This window comes from Acanthisitta chloris, unplaced genomic scaffold (assembly GCF_000695815.1).
Source record: "Acanthisitta chloris isolate BGI_N310 unplaced genomic scaffold, ASM69581v1 scaffold12733, whole genome shotgun sequence".
Taxonomy (NCBI): Eukaryota; Metazoa; Chordata; class Aves; order Passeriformes; family Acanthisittidae; genus Acanthisitta; species Acanthisitta chloris.
Window position 1 is genome coordinate 3,103 of NW_008666631.1, and position 15,042 is coordinate 18,144.

At 50.7% G+C, this 15,042-nt stretch overlaps 1 protein-coding gene across 1 annotated transcript in view; it reads right to left on the reverse strand.

Annotated features, from left to right (window-relative positions):
• Nucleotides 1-14,529, reverse strand: part of KLHL12 (kelch-like family member 12) — a gene marked incomplete at its 5' end in the record, with an annotated part of 15,875 nt that extends 1,346 nt beyond the window's left edge. Inside the window, 8 exons of the mRNA XM_009072210.1 lie at nucleotides 2,209-2,307; nucleotides 3,772-3,930; nucleotides 4,599-4,794; nucleotides 5,683-5,789; nucleotides 8,356-8,470; nucleotides 10,297-10,446; nucleotides 13,358-13,575; nucleotides 14,352-14,529. Coding sequence (XP_009070458.1) covers nucleotides 2,209-2,307; nucleotides 3,772-3,930; nucleotides 4,599-4,794; nucleotides 5,683-5,789; nucleotides 8,356-8,470; nucleotides 10,297-10,446; nucleotides 13,358-13,575; nucleotides 14,352-14,529 — 1,222 coding nt within the window. The remainder of the gene's footprint in view (nucleotides 1-2,208; nucleotides 2,308-3,771; nucleotides 3,931-4,598; nucleotides 4,795-5,682; nucleotides 5,790-8,355; nucleotides 8,471-10,296; nucleotides 10,447-13,357; nucleotides 13,576-14,351) is intronic.
• Nucleotides 14,530-15,042: the final 513 nt, after the last annotated feature.

Below are 15,042 nucleotides of genomic sequence, written 5' to 3' on the forward strand. Positions count from 1 at the left end.
AGGTAAAGCACTGAAGGACACAGTGAGGCAACAATACACTTGGTGGCTTTGGGTGGCCACCACCACGACCATTCTGAGCTGCACCTTGGGGCACAGTCAGCCCTGCTAGGGTGTCCCACCAACATGAAACTGTTGCACTGATAAATATCCCAAGGAAACAAACCAGCTGCCCTGCAGCTCTTTGGCACAGCTCTGTTTCTTCTACATACAGGGTATAAGAGTTTCCTGAGACAAAGAGACTTCCTGTCCCACTAAGTGCACCCTCACTCTCCCTGTCTGTCCTTGCTGAGAGCACTGGAACAGCTGGGAATGGCCAGGCTGTCCCACTGGGGACTCTGGGAGCTTTGGTGAGGAAGATTCTGGCTGAGAAGGCCAGACCAAGACCTCATCAGGGAAGCTGGGTCCAGCAATGCAGTAAGGCCAAGGTCTCTAAGGGGTGGCCTCCCACCAGAATCTGTCCTAAGAGCTGAAGAGAAACAAGGAGGAAACAATCTCTGTGAATAAAGCCAACACTGCTTTTAGTCCTTGCCTTGGAATCTGAAGACCCACACACAGACAACTCTAGAAAGCTTTTTTTGGGGGGCCAAAAAAGTCCTACAGGGTCCAAGTTCACCAGGATGGACTGAACTGACACCTGGAGGGAGGCTGCAAGTGCAACTAGTACCTGAGCTGCTGGTACCAGAGTGGCAGCACAAAAGCCTGAGCTAAAAAAGGTCTTTGGGCACACCCTGCTGCTCCAGGTCACAGCGCTGAGGACAGAATCAGCTGAGCCACCGCCAGGGCCAAGTGCCTCACCACATGCCTGCTTGCTCTCTTTGAAGGCTGAGGCACTGCTACCAAAGCCTCCAAGGCCTGTGGGAAAAGAGCAAACACCTGGGAAATGCCTATTGTAGAAGGCTTCTCCCTTGAATTCTGCTTCTGGTCTTGCCCAAAGCCATCTTCTCTGGTGCCCACAGCAGAGCCCTTGGGGAAATCATCTCATTCTCAAGCTTCCTAGGGATCCATGGATCAGTCTCACACAGTGCCTCTGACAGGAAAACCTGCAGATTTTATCCTGTGTTTTATGTGGAGTCTTCCTGGTGTGGAAAGCATCCACCTCCTAAATCAAACCATTCTCAGCAGATGGGAAATGCTTTCCAACCCACACTTCACAGGAATAGCCCTGTCACAGGAGTAAATATTTAAAGCTTGGGGGTTTGGTGAATGCCACTGCAGGCACAAGAGAGCTGAAATGTTTTTGGAACAGAAACCAGTTTTAATGAGCCCTCAGCCCTTGTTCCTCACCAGGAACACTGCCCAGGGATCACACGGAGCAGTGCTGCCCAGGCTCACTCTGAGGGGCAGTTACTGAAAGAAGCAGAGAATAAGTAACTTCAAAAGGGTTTTGAAAGAGGGTCTGTAAGGACAGAACTGCCTCACTGGACCCACTCAGCTGTGCAGGCACTGAGCACCCTGCCTGTGCCCACATGGCTGCTTGGACTGAAGGGCAAGGCAGGGGGCCTGGGGAACAGAGCCAACACCTCTGCACACAGGGGCCCCACAGGAATTCCTATGAGAAATGAAGGAGGGCTGAGGCAGCAAGTTACTCCAAAAGTAGGATTTAAACTATATTCTCCTCCTAGATAGAGCTGCTACCTCAAACCTCATTTAGAGCTCCAAGCAGGAGACAAGCCAAGAGCTGGTGGGGGATAATTAACGTGTGACTGCACCACGTTTCAAGTCCTTTCAAGAGCACTGCAGGGTGACACTGCTCTGGCAGTGCTGCTCTGTGTTCCTGCTGCCCCAGAAGCTGAGGCCCTGCAGATCAGAGTGCAGTGGAGGAGCAGCTGGACAGGGCACACCTGCCCTCGCTGTGTCCTGTGCAGATGACAAGCACTGACTTAGCCAACTCTCTCTGCTCTATAGTTTGTGTCTTGCCAGCTCTTCTCCAAGCTGAGCACTGTAGCTAGTTTTGGAAGTCACATAGGACTTCCTCTCCCTCCTTGTAACCTGCCCACATTCCTCTATACACACCCCAGCATGAGATGGGGACATCAGGGATGTGAATATTTCTCTTGGGGATTCAAGCTAGTGTATCCTGAAATCATTCTTTCTCGCAGCCAAACCACCCAGTGGGGCCAGAGCATCCTCCAGGGCAGCAGAACACACCAGCAGTGACCACTCCGTGCAGCAGGAAACACACTGACCTCAAGGCACTGTGGCTCTTACCTGAGCGCTTGGTGGCCATTGGGGTGACATTTGTCCAGTGACCAGTGTGGGGGTCATACCTCTCCACAGAATTCAGGATGTTCAGCCCATCATAGCCACCTGGAACACAACACAGGAGCAAACCATGGGCTTGGCTTCTGGAGAATGTTTGCTGTGTAGAGAGCAGTAACAGGCCTGGATCACCCTGCACACAGTGTGGCACTGCCACCAACACAGCTCATCCACAGGTGGTGGGACAGAGGATTCTGCAGCTAGTCCAGAGCCAGCTCTGCTCCTGGGACATATGGGAGAGCATCACCTCCCCAAACCAGCACCAGGCCAGCCTCATGCTGCCCTGAGCTGCCTCTGGGCACACTGAGGCCACTGCTGACACTGCCCTGCAGATGTGCTGATGTGCAGCTGTGTTGGCTCAGGTCTGTGCTGCAGCCACAGCTGCAGGAGGCTGCAGGACAGGCTGGGATGTCTCAAAAGATGTTTCACAAGAGGATTCCAAGAAATCTCATTGTGCAGCTTCACCAAAGGAGCACTGCGCTGCCAGCTGCCTCAGGGACAGAGTGAGGAAAAGGAATTTGGGAGGGGAAAGTGAAACCATAAACCAGGTTGGTTTGTGGCAGTGTTCAAGCCAGGCTGGACAGGGCTTGGCACAACCTGGGCCGGTGGAAGGTGTCCTTGCCCATGACAGGGGATGGAACTGGATGATCTTTAAGGTTCATTCCAACCCAGACCAGTCTGGGATTCTATGAAACCAGTGTGCAATATCTGTGACTCCCCAGGAACAGGGCTGCAACAGATGTGGGTGCAGTGCTGGCCCTGCCTTTTCTGGGGCCCAGAAGATGACCTACAGAACACGCTCCAGAGTGCTTTGCCCTTTGGTACTCTCACTCTATCACAGCTGGTGTGGGGCTCAAACTGCAACAAGTGCTACAGAAAGGAGCTGGAGAACACACAGCTCAGGACACATTTCCGGAGCACTACAGCCACCGCTGCTTTGTGTGGTGCAGGTGCACCCTCTGTTCTGGGGCTACCTGCTTCTTCTCTGGGCATTTAGCCACTGCCCAGGCCATGCAAGCCTCAGCTGGCACTGCTCATCCTCCACACTTCAGCTGTCCCTCAAAAGCAGTGTGTGTGAATTGTCTCATAGTTTCATAGTGTGTTAAGGGTCTGTAACGGACCTTGGAGATCATCCAGCTCCAACTCCCTGCCCTGGGCAGGGACACCTCCCACCAGAGCAGGTTGCTCAATGCTTTATCCAACCTGGTTTTGAACACTGCCACGGTTGGGGCAGCCACAGCCTCCCTGGGCAACCTGTGCCAGTGAACTGTGTATAATTTGCCCCTTGCAGCATTTCCTGCAATGATATGGCAGCTCCAGTCAAAGTCATTGCAATGGGGACAGTGAAAACAGGCAGTACCCATTGGCACAGCTGTGAGTGCCCAGGGCAGAGGGGTCAAACCTTTGTTAACCTGGATGTGACAGGTTGGTGCTCCCCAGGTGGCACCTGCACAGGCATTTCTGTAAAACACTGGGATTTGAAGAGCTCCCAGAGGTCCTGAGGACACCTACCGAGGCAGTAGATCACTCCATTGGCCACCACAAGCCCTGCTCCCTCCCGTGCTGTCTGCATGTCTCCCAGCATACTCCACTGGTCAATGTTGGGGTCATAGCGCTCCATACTGGTGTGACGACGACTCCCATCGAACCCTCCTGAGACGTAGATCATGTCTGCAGTGACAAAGGTGAGACCCAGAGTCAAACATCAGCCATGCACATGGAGCACAAGGGCCCTCACAGATGGAGCACAACTACAACACGGGCTGCAAACCACACACCACCACCAGAGCTTGGCACTGGGAGCTAAGACAAACCCAGGCTCCTCCCCTGGCTCACTGCTCACAGGCCCAACAAACACACACAAACCCATCTGGCCCTTAAATCTGCTACTTGCTGTTGGATGAAGAACATGCACACCCTGGTATTTCTTTTGTGCTGCAGAACCACTGAAACACCTCCATGGCCAAACCCAAACCCTGCCCATCACCAGTCTCATGTCACACACCCCAAAGTCCTCAGTCCTTCCCTGTACATGCCCCAGTCTCTCCAGTGCTGTAACGGGTGCCCTGTGCTCAGTATTACCCACCACTGTCACCACCCTGAGAACTTCCCACTCTGTAATCCCTCACAGAGCCCCTTTCCTTGGATGCACAGATGCCGTAGGAAGGCAGTGGAGGCAGAGCTCCTCTCAGGATATGTGGGCAAGCTTTCCATTTCTGCATCCCAGTGATGAGAAGGCACAATCACAGCTCCCCTCCTCCCCCGGCACCAGCCCACGCTGCAAACAGCAGCTCAGGGTGAGAAAAGGCTGTGTTGCCCTGGCAGGGACCAGGACATACCTCCAAGGGTGGTGGCTCCTGCCAGCCCTCGGCGGACGTTCATGGGGGCCACAGAGTACCAGATCCCATCCTCATCCGATGTGTAGTCCAGGCACTCCACGGAGCTGAGGCGCGAGCGCCCGTCGTAGCCGCCGATCACGTAGATCCGGTCGTGCAGGGACACTGTGGCCACGTATCGCCGCTTGCGAGTGATGCTCTGGGACAGCCAAGGAGCAAAGGGTCACAGAGGGGGAATAACACTGCATGGACAGTTTCCCTGGGGAAATGGCCCCCACCCCGGGGTAGGCAGCACTGTGCCTTTAGAGGACACAGCCACGGTGTGCCTCCCCCTGCCTGTACCCTCTCTGCCTGCCCTGTTCTCAGAGCCACATCTCTGCACTCAGATATTCCATATTAAATGTCATTTATCTTATGCTGCTACTGAATCTTTGATGCATCTGGGACGTTTGTGTGCCTCCCACTGGCTCCTGCAGAGACTGGTAATGGGAAAATGTGGAGACTACGAATATTTGATGAAGCTTTTAGCTTGCAAAAAGATCAGAGTTTTGGGACAGCAGGTGACACTGACTCTGACCTGATTAGCAGTATTAAAGAAGGGGCAGTTCTCCACCATTTCACACAGATAAAGGTGATTTTAATTTGGGTAGTAATACTCCTTGGTGCAGGAATTTTCTCTCCCCATTACACTCTGGAACACTGCTAGCAGTGGGATCATGCAGCAGCCTGAAAGCAGCACTTATTACACTGTTCTTATTGACATTTCAATTACCATCACTAACCTTAAAGCTTAACACCCCTTCACTAAAAAACATGATAGTTCTCACTCCCACAGCCAAGATGTGGGTCTCTGCAGGCTCAGCTGATCAGGGCTGTGACAACCCCCTCTCACACAGGGCTCACTCAGCCACTGCAAACCCGAGTGGTTTCAGCATTCACCATGGGAATCTATAAAGAATTTCTGTCAGAACTCTTAAGCAGATTGAACAGGACAGCCCAAAGAGGATTGCTATCCAGCTGATGCTGCAGGATCAGCGTTTGCTCACAGCCTGCTCAGTCCAGGGGTGGGTCACAAACGTTCCCTTACTGGCAGGAAACTCCACTCCTGGGTCTTGGGGTCATACTTCTCCACCACGTCGATGGGCGACTGTTGACTGCCGAAGCCACCAATCACCAGCAGCACCTCGTTGGCTCCTGGGGCAGAGAGGGAGAGCAAAGCCAAGTCAATCCCTTCACAACCAAAGGGTCACCTCAGGGGAACAACCTGGAGAAACACTGAGCCCTTCCTGGTGCAAAGCTGCCTCTAAATCTCTGTTTTCATCAGGCTCTTGAGCAGGGACCTATGGAGGCTCCAGGCACTCAGATTCCCTCTGTGCTCAGTGGGGAAGAAGAGCCAGAAACTCTTCAGGGCATGCAGCAGGAGGACTGACTGAGGTAGCAGCAGCTGGAGGGCTGTTCCTCCTAACACCAGAGGCACTTTGAGAAGACAAGCTGGCTCAGTTAGGTGCTGAAGTTGGATCCTTTATATCACCTTTTGTATTCTTTCTACCATGTTTCTCAAACCTCTCACCACCCCATGGCATCTGGAGGAGGAAGACTGCTTCCCTGCAGCCTCCTCACTACACAAGGCCTCTCCTTGGTTGCCAATGACATCTAGACCTGACTTAGGGGACTTTGCTCACCACCTGAGAAACAAGTCAGGCTGTCAGGAGCTTGGAAAACAATGAAGTACTTTCCCAGGGACTGTCCCTTAAATCTTAGGTACTTTATTTCAAAGTTGCCTTCCCTCTACTTGCTTTTCTCTCAGATGGTCCCTGAACTTACCTTATTTCCTCCATAACTGTTAAACAACAGTTGTGACCTGGAGAGCTGTAACTTCCCCTGCACTCACTGCCTTGAAGCAAGCTCCTGGCTCAGGTTTAGCACAGCTGAGCATCCCCCGGAGCCCTTGGGCCCTTTCTGGAACAGGGAGTTTAGGACTGTCCTATTTCACTGCAGAAGGACTGAGCACCAAGCAACAAACATCTAACAAGACCCTGTCTGTCTGTCACAAAGCAAAGGAGCTGCTGCCTCAGATGAAGAATAATACAAAAAGTCATTAAGAGAAACAAAAAGATCTCCACCAACCCCTTGGAAAGTTTCCTGTCCTGTAAGACAGCTACAAGTGCAACCACTTCAGTTCCTCCCATACAAAGTTAATGCACAACTTGATCACAGTTTGTAAGTGACACTCAGGAACACTGCTGACAGCAGATGGCATGGAGTCACTTAAAGCAGGCAGGGCTGAATCCACCTTAGCAATAAAGTGCAGTTCTAACCTGTACAATTAACAATAAAATAGTTTTTGTGATGTCTCCTTTATCAGGTGAAGCATTTCAACTAAGAACAAAATGAAATGTGTCTTTCTAAAATCACTGAATCTCAGAATGGTTTGTGTTGGAAGGACCTTGAAGCTCATGCAGTTCCACCTCCTGCATGTGCAGGGAGACCTTCCACTAGCCCAGGTTGTTCCAAGCCCCATCCAGCCTGGCCTGGCACACTCCCGGGGATGGGGCAGTCACAGCTTCTCTGGGCAATCTGTGCCAGTGCCTCAGCACCCTCATAGGGAGCAGTTTCTTCTGTAAATCTAACCTAAAAGCTCTGTCACTTTGAACCCACTCACCCTTGTCCTATTACTACAGTTCCCTTGTAGGCCTTTCAGATACTGGAAAGCTGATGCAAATGACAGGCTGAGCTGAAGTGCAGGTCATTGGAATGGTGTAAGAAATCCCACAAAAACATGCTGTGGCCTGGACCATGCTGGAGGTCAAACCACAGCAAAACAACATCCTTCAGGCCAGAAAAGTTTGATCTATGTGTCTATGACAAACCTCATTTTCCTCCTGCTTTTGTGGTTCAACTGCTTTCTGTCCCCCAAAACAGGCCACAACGGGTTTCTGAGGTCCCCAAAAGCCACAGCAGGACTGGAGAACACACAGGGAGAGTTCCCCACAGGAAGAATGGTCCATGCTGGCACCGATGGCAGTGCCCTGTGAGTGCACTGGGATACAGGCACAGGCAGTCTGACAGCGAGTTTGGAGACAGGAGCAGGGTGTCAGGTGAGGAGCAGCCAGTCATGGAGAACCCAGTAAAATACTTTCCTTCTTTTGTAGCTCCTCCCTCCCATCTGTGTTGCTCTCAAGTGCTTACAGCCCTAAGCCAAGCACTTTCACAACAATTTAGCGACCGTGCTTGGTAGGAGCTACTCAAATAAAGGAAGTAATCACCTTTTATTTGCCTTATCAAGACTAGGGAGTAAAAAAAAAAAAAGATACCTTTGAATGGAGAGCTGGATCTCTCCATCTCCCAACTTGTGCCTTCCCCTCCCACATGCTCTGTGGAAACTTGCTGTCACTGTAAGACAGCTGTCTCTCACCTCACAGCTCTGACACTGATACCTGCCTTTTCAGACAGGAGGACACTCTTCCCACACTTGTAGGACAGCTGCATACTGGGCCATACATCTGGAGGCACCAGCAACTCAGGAAACTGGTCTTACGGTTACAGCAACCAACTACTCCCACACTGGTAGTGAGCAAATGTGCTCTGAGAAAAAGGCACCTGTGTCCTTTGCTGTGGGCCCCTCTGTGTCTCACTGGGCACCATGGGGTGACAAGTTAAAGCTGTGGAGCACATCAGCACAACTGCAAGGCACTAGACAAGGTGGATAACACAACAGCTGCAGTGCCCCAGCCCCTCTGTCCTTCCCTCTGCCGCTCACCCAGCCGTGCTCGTGTCCTGGGTCCTTGCATCTGGCTCCGGAGCTCAGGCCGAAGGTGGAATTTCTTGGCTTCATCTACGAGGTCTCTGCACTGCAGGCTGCAGCGGATGAAAGGCTGGGGAGAAACATGAGTCACTGCTACATGCAATGTATTTTAAGAAACCTCAGAAGAACTGTCCTAAAGCCAACTCTCATCAGCTCAGACAGCAGAGAAGACCTGAATGCAGGCTGCAGTGTCGTGGTGCAAACGCTGCATGCAGGGAAATGCAAAGGCAGCTGCAGGCCAGTGTGAGTGATAAACAGCCCCATTCTCAGTCTGGCAGTGCAGCTTCCATAGGGAACATAACTGTATTGGGAAACTAAGGAAAAGCCACTTCTGCTCCATTTAAGCCAGCAGAAGCATGTCTGGGAACGGGGATGGCAGTGAAATCACACTTGAAACCAGTTTGGCTCGACCTGCCCCACATAACTGAGCCTGCACCTACCATGGGAGAACAATGGGGAGCACAGCACAGCACCATGAAGCAGTTTAGCTGATCTATTAGCCTGATCCCTGTGCACATGGAGCTGTGGAGAGGCAACAGAAACAGTGAGGTCTTGTTGAAAAGTGGGGGCACTTCACCCAAGGACAGCCTCATCTCCTTGCATAATGCCCTGTAATTCCCCTCCCTGGCTGAGGGCCAGGACCAGCCTCCCCTGAATGCTCTGTTTGGTGCATGTGCTACTGCAGCAAGTTCAGGTTTACTTTTACAGGTTCTTGATCTTTGTGCACAGCAGCCAGGGTATTCAGGGCCCACACAGGGCCAACCCTGCACTCTCCACACTGCCCTGAGCTGAGCATGTCTCACCAGTGTGTGATACTGTCAGGCTGGAGAGTCCTCTCAGTGCATGAGAGAGTTGAAGGCTTGTGCACACCCTGCCTCAGGCTGGAGCTGGAACAGATGTAAAGGTTTGGGTACCAGCCCCTTCTCCATTAGCCTGAAGCAGACCACGACAACCTGACTGAACACGCTTAAGCTCTAGAACAACCTGATTTAAGAACATCCATGATCCATATGACAGTTTAGCACAATCACATCCGAGGTGACTGTGCTAAACCAGCCTTTCTCCACACAGAGAAACGTCTGCCAGTCACTATTCAGCACGCGTCAGGTGACATGGGCTAGTACCACTGAACACCTCTCCCATTACCATCTAACCAGAAGGCAATTTTGAACGTCTGTGCCTTCCTGTCAAACCTTGCCTGGAGTCAGCATCACTTCCTGTTTGGAATGAAACTTCCACTGAAAAGCTTAATTATCTCATCAGCAGCTCCATTTTGGGTTGCCTTTGCAGCACCCCAGCACACAAACAGCAGTGTTAGCCATGGCTCTTGGCTGTGTGCTGGTCCTGGACCCACACAGCTGCTGTCCTCCCCACTCAGAGGTACATGCTGGCCATCTGCACCTCTGACACCTTCTGAGGAGCCATGTCCTCCCTGGGATCAATGCCAGCAGCCTTCAGCTGAAGGAAGGGGACCTGACAGCACTTGGGAATGAAGGCAGAAAGTACTTGTTAGAGACTACAATGGATGACAACAGAAAGGTGCTGCATATATGAGAGCAGACAGCTGAGTAATGGCTCTGGACAGGGCACACTCCAGCTGTAGGGCAGGATACTGTGACAGCTGGCACTGCAAACCCCTGCTCAGTGCGACAGGGCAGGGTGCTGTGACTGCTGGCACTGCAAACCCCTGCTCAGTGTGACAGGGCAGGGTGCTGTGACTGCTGGCACTGCAAACCCCTGCTCAGTGTGACACTGGCTCTGTGTCTCAGCAGGCACAGCTCCAGAGTGCCACCATCAAACAGCATTAGCAGAGAAAGAGCTCTGAACATGCTGTGTGGACAGCAGGAGCCCAAGCAGGGACATGCAGTGACTGCCAGGCCCTGCCCTGGGAGGTACCTCGGTGTCGATGACGTCGGTGATGTAGCGGGGGGTGAGCAGGGGCATTCGCACGTACTGCAGCAGCTCTGGCAGTGATGCCTCTCGGTCCTTCTTCGAGTGCTTCACCCAGTTGATAACTGCCTCAAACACTGGTTCCTCAGAGTCTACCTGCAAAGAGGCACATCCTGGTCAGACTGCAGGAGAACTTTGGAGCTGCTGCCATGGAGCAGACAAGGTCCAGGCTGCCGACACTGCTTCACAACGGGCAAGGGAGCAGGACACTCCAGCTAAGAGTGTTTGGGAAACTCCCATGGGCTGTAGTTACAACCATGACGCAATTCCCTCATTTTCTTTTACTTAAAACTACATCTGTGTTTTCCTTACAGCTGAGATCACCAGTGGGCAGTGTGAATGCCATGAGTGAGCAGTGTGATGGGGAGCAGAGTCCAGAGCCAGGAGCCACCAGTCACTGACCACAGGAACTCACAGGGCAGCTCCCTAGATTCTCAGCAGGGCAGGAGCTGTGATCCTGCAAAATGCAAACTGTCATCATGGAGATGATCAGAATCACATTCCCTTTGCATGGAGCAGTGTCTGGCTCAGCCTCAGCAGCCCTGTGTCCATGCACTGCCCATGGAACACCCCAGCCACACCTGGGACATTTGAGGGGTTTGTTTTATTTCCATTCACATGTAAGAAACAAGTGGATTTCAGAGTGGAGAACCACAGGGCATGAATGTTTATTTAATCACTAGCTTGTTTCTGTCTCACTTTAGGACCAGCACACACTGGTGCTTACACCCCCTCCAGAGATGGCACTGACTAATCTATCAAATTATGATACTGTTAGAGAGCCTCAGGTGCTTTTGACATCTGTGATTACCAAAAGCAAAAGAATTGGAAAAATCTCTACAATATATCATCTAGGCTTGGTTTTCTTTTTGCATGTCTACCAGATCATCAGACATTTATTATCACAAGGTCTGTTAACTGAGATTAAATATGAAGCTAAAGGAGATCCTGTGATTGAGCCTTCCCACCAGTCTCTGCCTGGTCCCTTTGAAGCTGTCTGTGCAAACTGCTCTGAAGTAGGGAGCCACAGAGGTTAATTACATAAGGCCATTCTTCCAAGCCATTGATTTATATTTGCTACAGTGTGATTTGGAATGGCCTCTTTCTACTGGAATTACAGGGAAAGGATAATCAGAGCTCACAGGAGAGCAGAGTACTGTATTGTTTCCAATTTCCTCACCCCCTCCTTAAATGCAATAATCCTGCATCAATTTAATCCCTCCTGAACTGAATGTACTCAGGTATATCTAACAGCTTTGTTGTTCATGAAATCAATTTCTGTTTTCTGATAAGCAATGAGTAACACTAACCATAGCACCACAGGGAGGACCTGCCATTGTGCCCTCCAACAGCCCAGGGATTTTCCAAGGGGGCTCCCTTGCACCCTCTGATCCTGCACAACACCTCTAACCTGGCACAGCAAGAGAGAGATTTGGTCTCTTTGCCTTATCCCAGAATGGTTTGGATTGGAATACACCTTAAGCTCATCTCATCCCACCCCCTGCCATGGGCAGGGACACCTTCCACCAGCCCAGGTTGCTCCAAGCCTTGTCCAACCCAGCCTGGAACACTCTCAGGGATGGAGCAGCCTCAGCTGCTCTGGGCAATCTGTGCCAGTGCCTCACCACACTTACAAGGAAGAATTTCTTCCCAACATCTAGTCTAAATCTTTCCTCTTTTACTTTAAAACCATTACCCATTGTCCTATCAGTATCCCATGCCAAAAGTCACTCTTCCTCCTTTTTATAAGCCCCTTAGCCACTGGATGGGGCTCTAAGGCCTCCCTGGAGCTTCTCTTCTCCAGGCTGGACACCCCCAGCTCTCTCAGCCTGGCTCCAGAGCAGAGAGGCTCCAGCCCTCAGAGCATCTCCATGGCCTCCTCTGGACTCGCTCTAACAGCACTGAGGACCCCAGTCCGGGACAGAGTGCTCCAGGCAAGGTCTCAAGGACAGAGAAGAGGGGGAGAATCCCCTCCCTTGCTCCGCTGGTCATGTGTTACGGTGTGACAGGACATGCACACTCCTGCAAGGCCTGAACCAGCCCTTCCAGCCCACAAGGAATGTTGTTCCCTGTGCAGACCATCTGATAAGCCTGGCTCAGTCACTCTCAAGTTCCTCATTATTCCTTGCTCCCTGCCCAGATGGTGCTGTCAGTACCACCACGATGCACAGCACTGAGCTGTGGCTTGTCGAACACCAAACACACTCAGCCTCCTGCACTGGGCAGTCACTGCTGTCCCACACAGTCTTCCTCGAACAGTCTCATTAGCAAGAGGATGTCAGTGTGGCTGAAGACCACTTTCAAGGCACACATCAACAAGTCTCCCCTGGCTACCCCAGTACTGACTTTTCAGGAATCCCAAAGCTATCCCTTACACATTGGTTTGCTTCCAAAAGTTCCTGTTCCCCTGAGCTCTGAATAGTGATTGCTTCAATCCCCTCAACGGCAGTGAGTATCAGCTCTCCACAAAACCCACCTCAATAACTAATCAAGGCCATCCTCATTACCAGGGAATGATCAACTTATTCATAGAGAAGTTGGAAAAATCTTTTTGGCATGTTCCAGCCAAAGAGCAAACCCTGCAGAAACCCATCAAGGGTACCAAATCTGCCTGTAACTCAGTCAGACCACCCTGCACCATCCTGGGGATGCACTTTTTGTGCTGCTGAGCAGCAGCAAACAGGCAAATAAAAGTTAGCCTTGGGGTATGTCTGAAATGTAGGCATTGATACAGCTTGTCTTCTCCAGGGAAAGGAGGAGACAAAGGACTCTGCAGAGGGAACTCACTGGATTGACTTGCAGGAAACACTTATGTGACAGCAAATTCTTACAGAGAAGCTACAAGGTATTGATCGAAATACAAATCAGCAAAAAATTTAGAAGCTTCTTGAAAATTCAATTCCAGATTCAGAACTGTGTGAGAAGTGCACAGGATGGACTTATTTCTGACTGCTTTCCATGTTCCACTACAATGCTTTGCACAGGAATGATACTTTTCAGGTTTTACCTGAATTTCATCACACTTGATGAGCTTTTCAACCTCTTCTTGATTTAAGAGGATAAACTCTTCATGCTGAACCACTTCTGGAAAATGTTTCTGGCTGAAGACCTCTGCAGCTTGCATTAGATCCACACAATTGTGTGTCTCAGCAAAATCCCGAATGCCCAAACAATTTGATGGATCCAGTTGGCTTTCTAGAAACTCACAGCAAGCTTGTTTGACACCTACGGAAAATGGGAGGGGTGAATGAGCACTGCTCTACTGTCAGTCACTGCTCTGGGTAGGGCTTCAAAGGGAAGGTTCTAAACACAATGAAAATCCAACTCACACAACAAGTAAAGATACTACACAAACACACACATGCAAGTGTGGCTGTGGAGGCTGTGAAGACACCCAGCAGCCACACCATGTGTCTGGGCTGCCCTGGGCTCTGGCTGCTCCACTTCAATGAAAAAAATGACATCAATCTGGTACTAGGAAAAGACTCCAGTGTGAGCTGTACTCAGCTTCATGGACTGCAAACCACAAATGTGGAGATGGCTACCAGATTTCTAGGTTTTCTATTGTAACTTTTGGAGAGTTGCCTGGGATTTGGGATAACTGCCTGAGATAGCTCCATAGGTGCACATGCAATGACACCAACCAGGCTGGTACCCACCCAAACATACTGTACTGGCAGGTCAAATGGCATCTAGAATTTGCTTATTATAAGTTGGCTGAGCTCTAACATTTATGCACTATACAGCCCACAATTCCTCTTGGGAATACTCCTGCAGAAATACAGTAGCCCAAAGCATGGAACAATGACCTCTTTTATCATCATTTTTCCACTCAAGTCAGTCCCTCTACCAACGAGACCACAGAGCACAAGACAACAGAAGTTTGACATAACTACTTGTAAATATCACCCCCCCAAATCTCTCTTCCATCCACTGAGGGTCAGACAAACCAAATCTCTCCACAGCAGCAATGGTGCAGTTTGTGCTGATCCTTGAATTACCTTTCAGCTGAAGCAGACAGGCTGCTGGGAGCAATTCTTGGACATTCTCTACTGTCACATGCACAGTTTCTGTGTACACAAAGTCCAGCAGGATTTCCATGGTGGAAGCTGTCAAGCCCTGGATATCCACATAAGGTTTATCTTTCTCTGAGAGCTGTAAATTAGAAGGGAGACAAAGCTTTATTTTTCAGTAATGTGATCAAACACAACACCAAGCAGGCTTGAAAATGAGATCTGTCACAGAGGTTTCAGCAGATTTGCTCCTTTCTCTTCTTGTGCTCACTGAAGGAGTAAAGGGAAGAGGGGAGTTTCCTTACAGAATTCACTCAGAGGACAAGTAAAAGAGACAAAGTTCACCATGGACCAGGAAGAGTCACACTGCACTGTAAAACCAGTGAGCTGAGAGCAGAGTCAGGGGAAACAACTGAACTGTCGCCTCCATGCAGCAACTCCAGGCTTTACTCCAAGGACAGTCCAGGGGAATTCCTCCCCAGATGTGTGTGACAATGCAGCTCAGAAGGAGCCTCCACCTCACTGCTGTCTCCAAACAGGTTCTTTCCCTTGGTGTGCAAGAGGCCAATCCCCACCCAGAGCTGAGGCACTAGACTGATTTCAGTGCTGCCCACAAAGGTTTGGGGGCAAATCCCCAGAGCCAGCACACAGCTACCAAAACTTTTCACTACTTCAACAT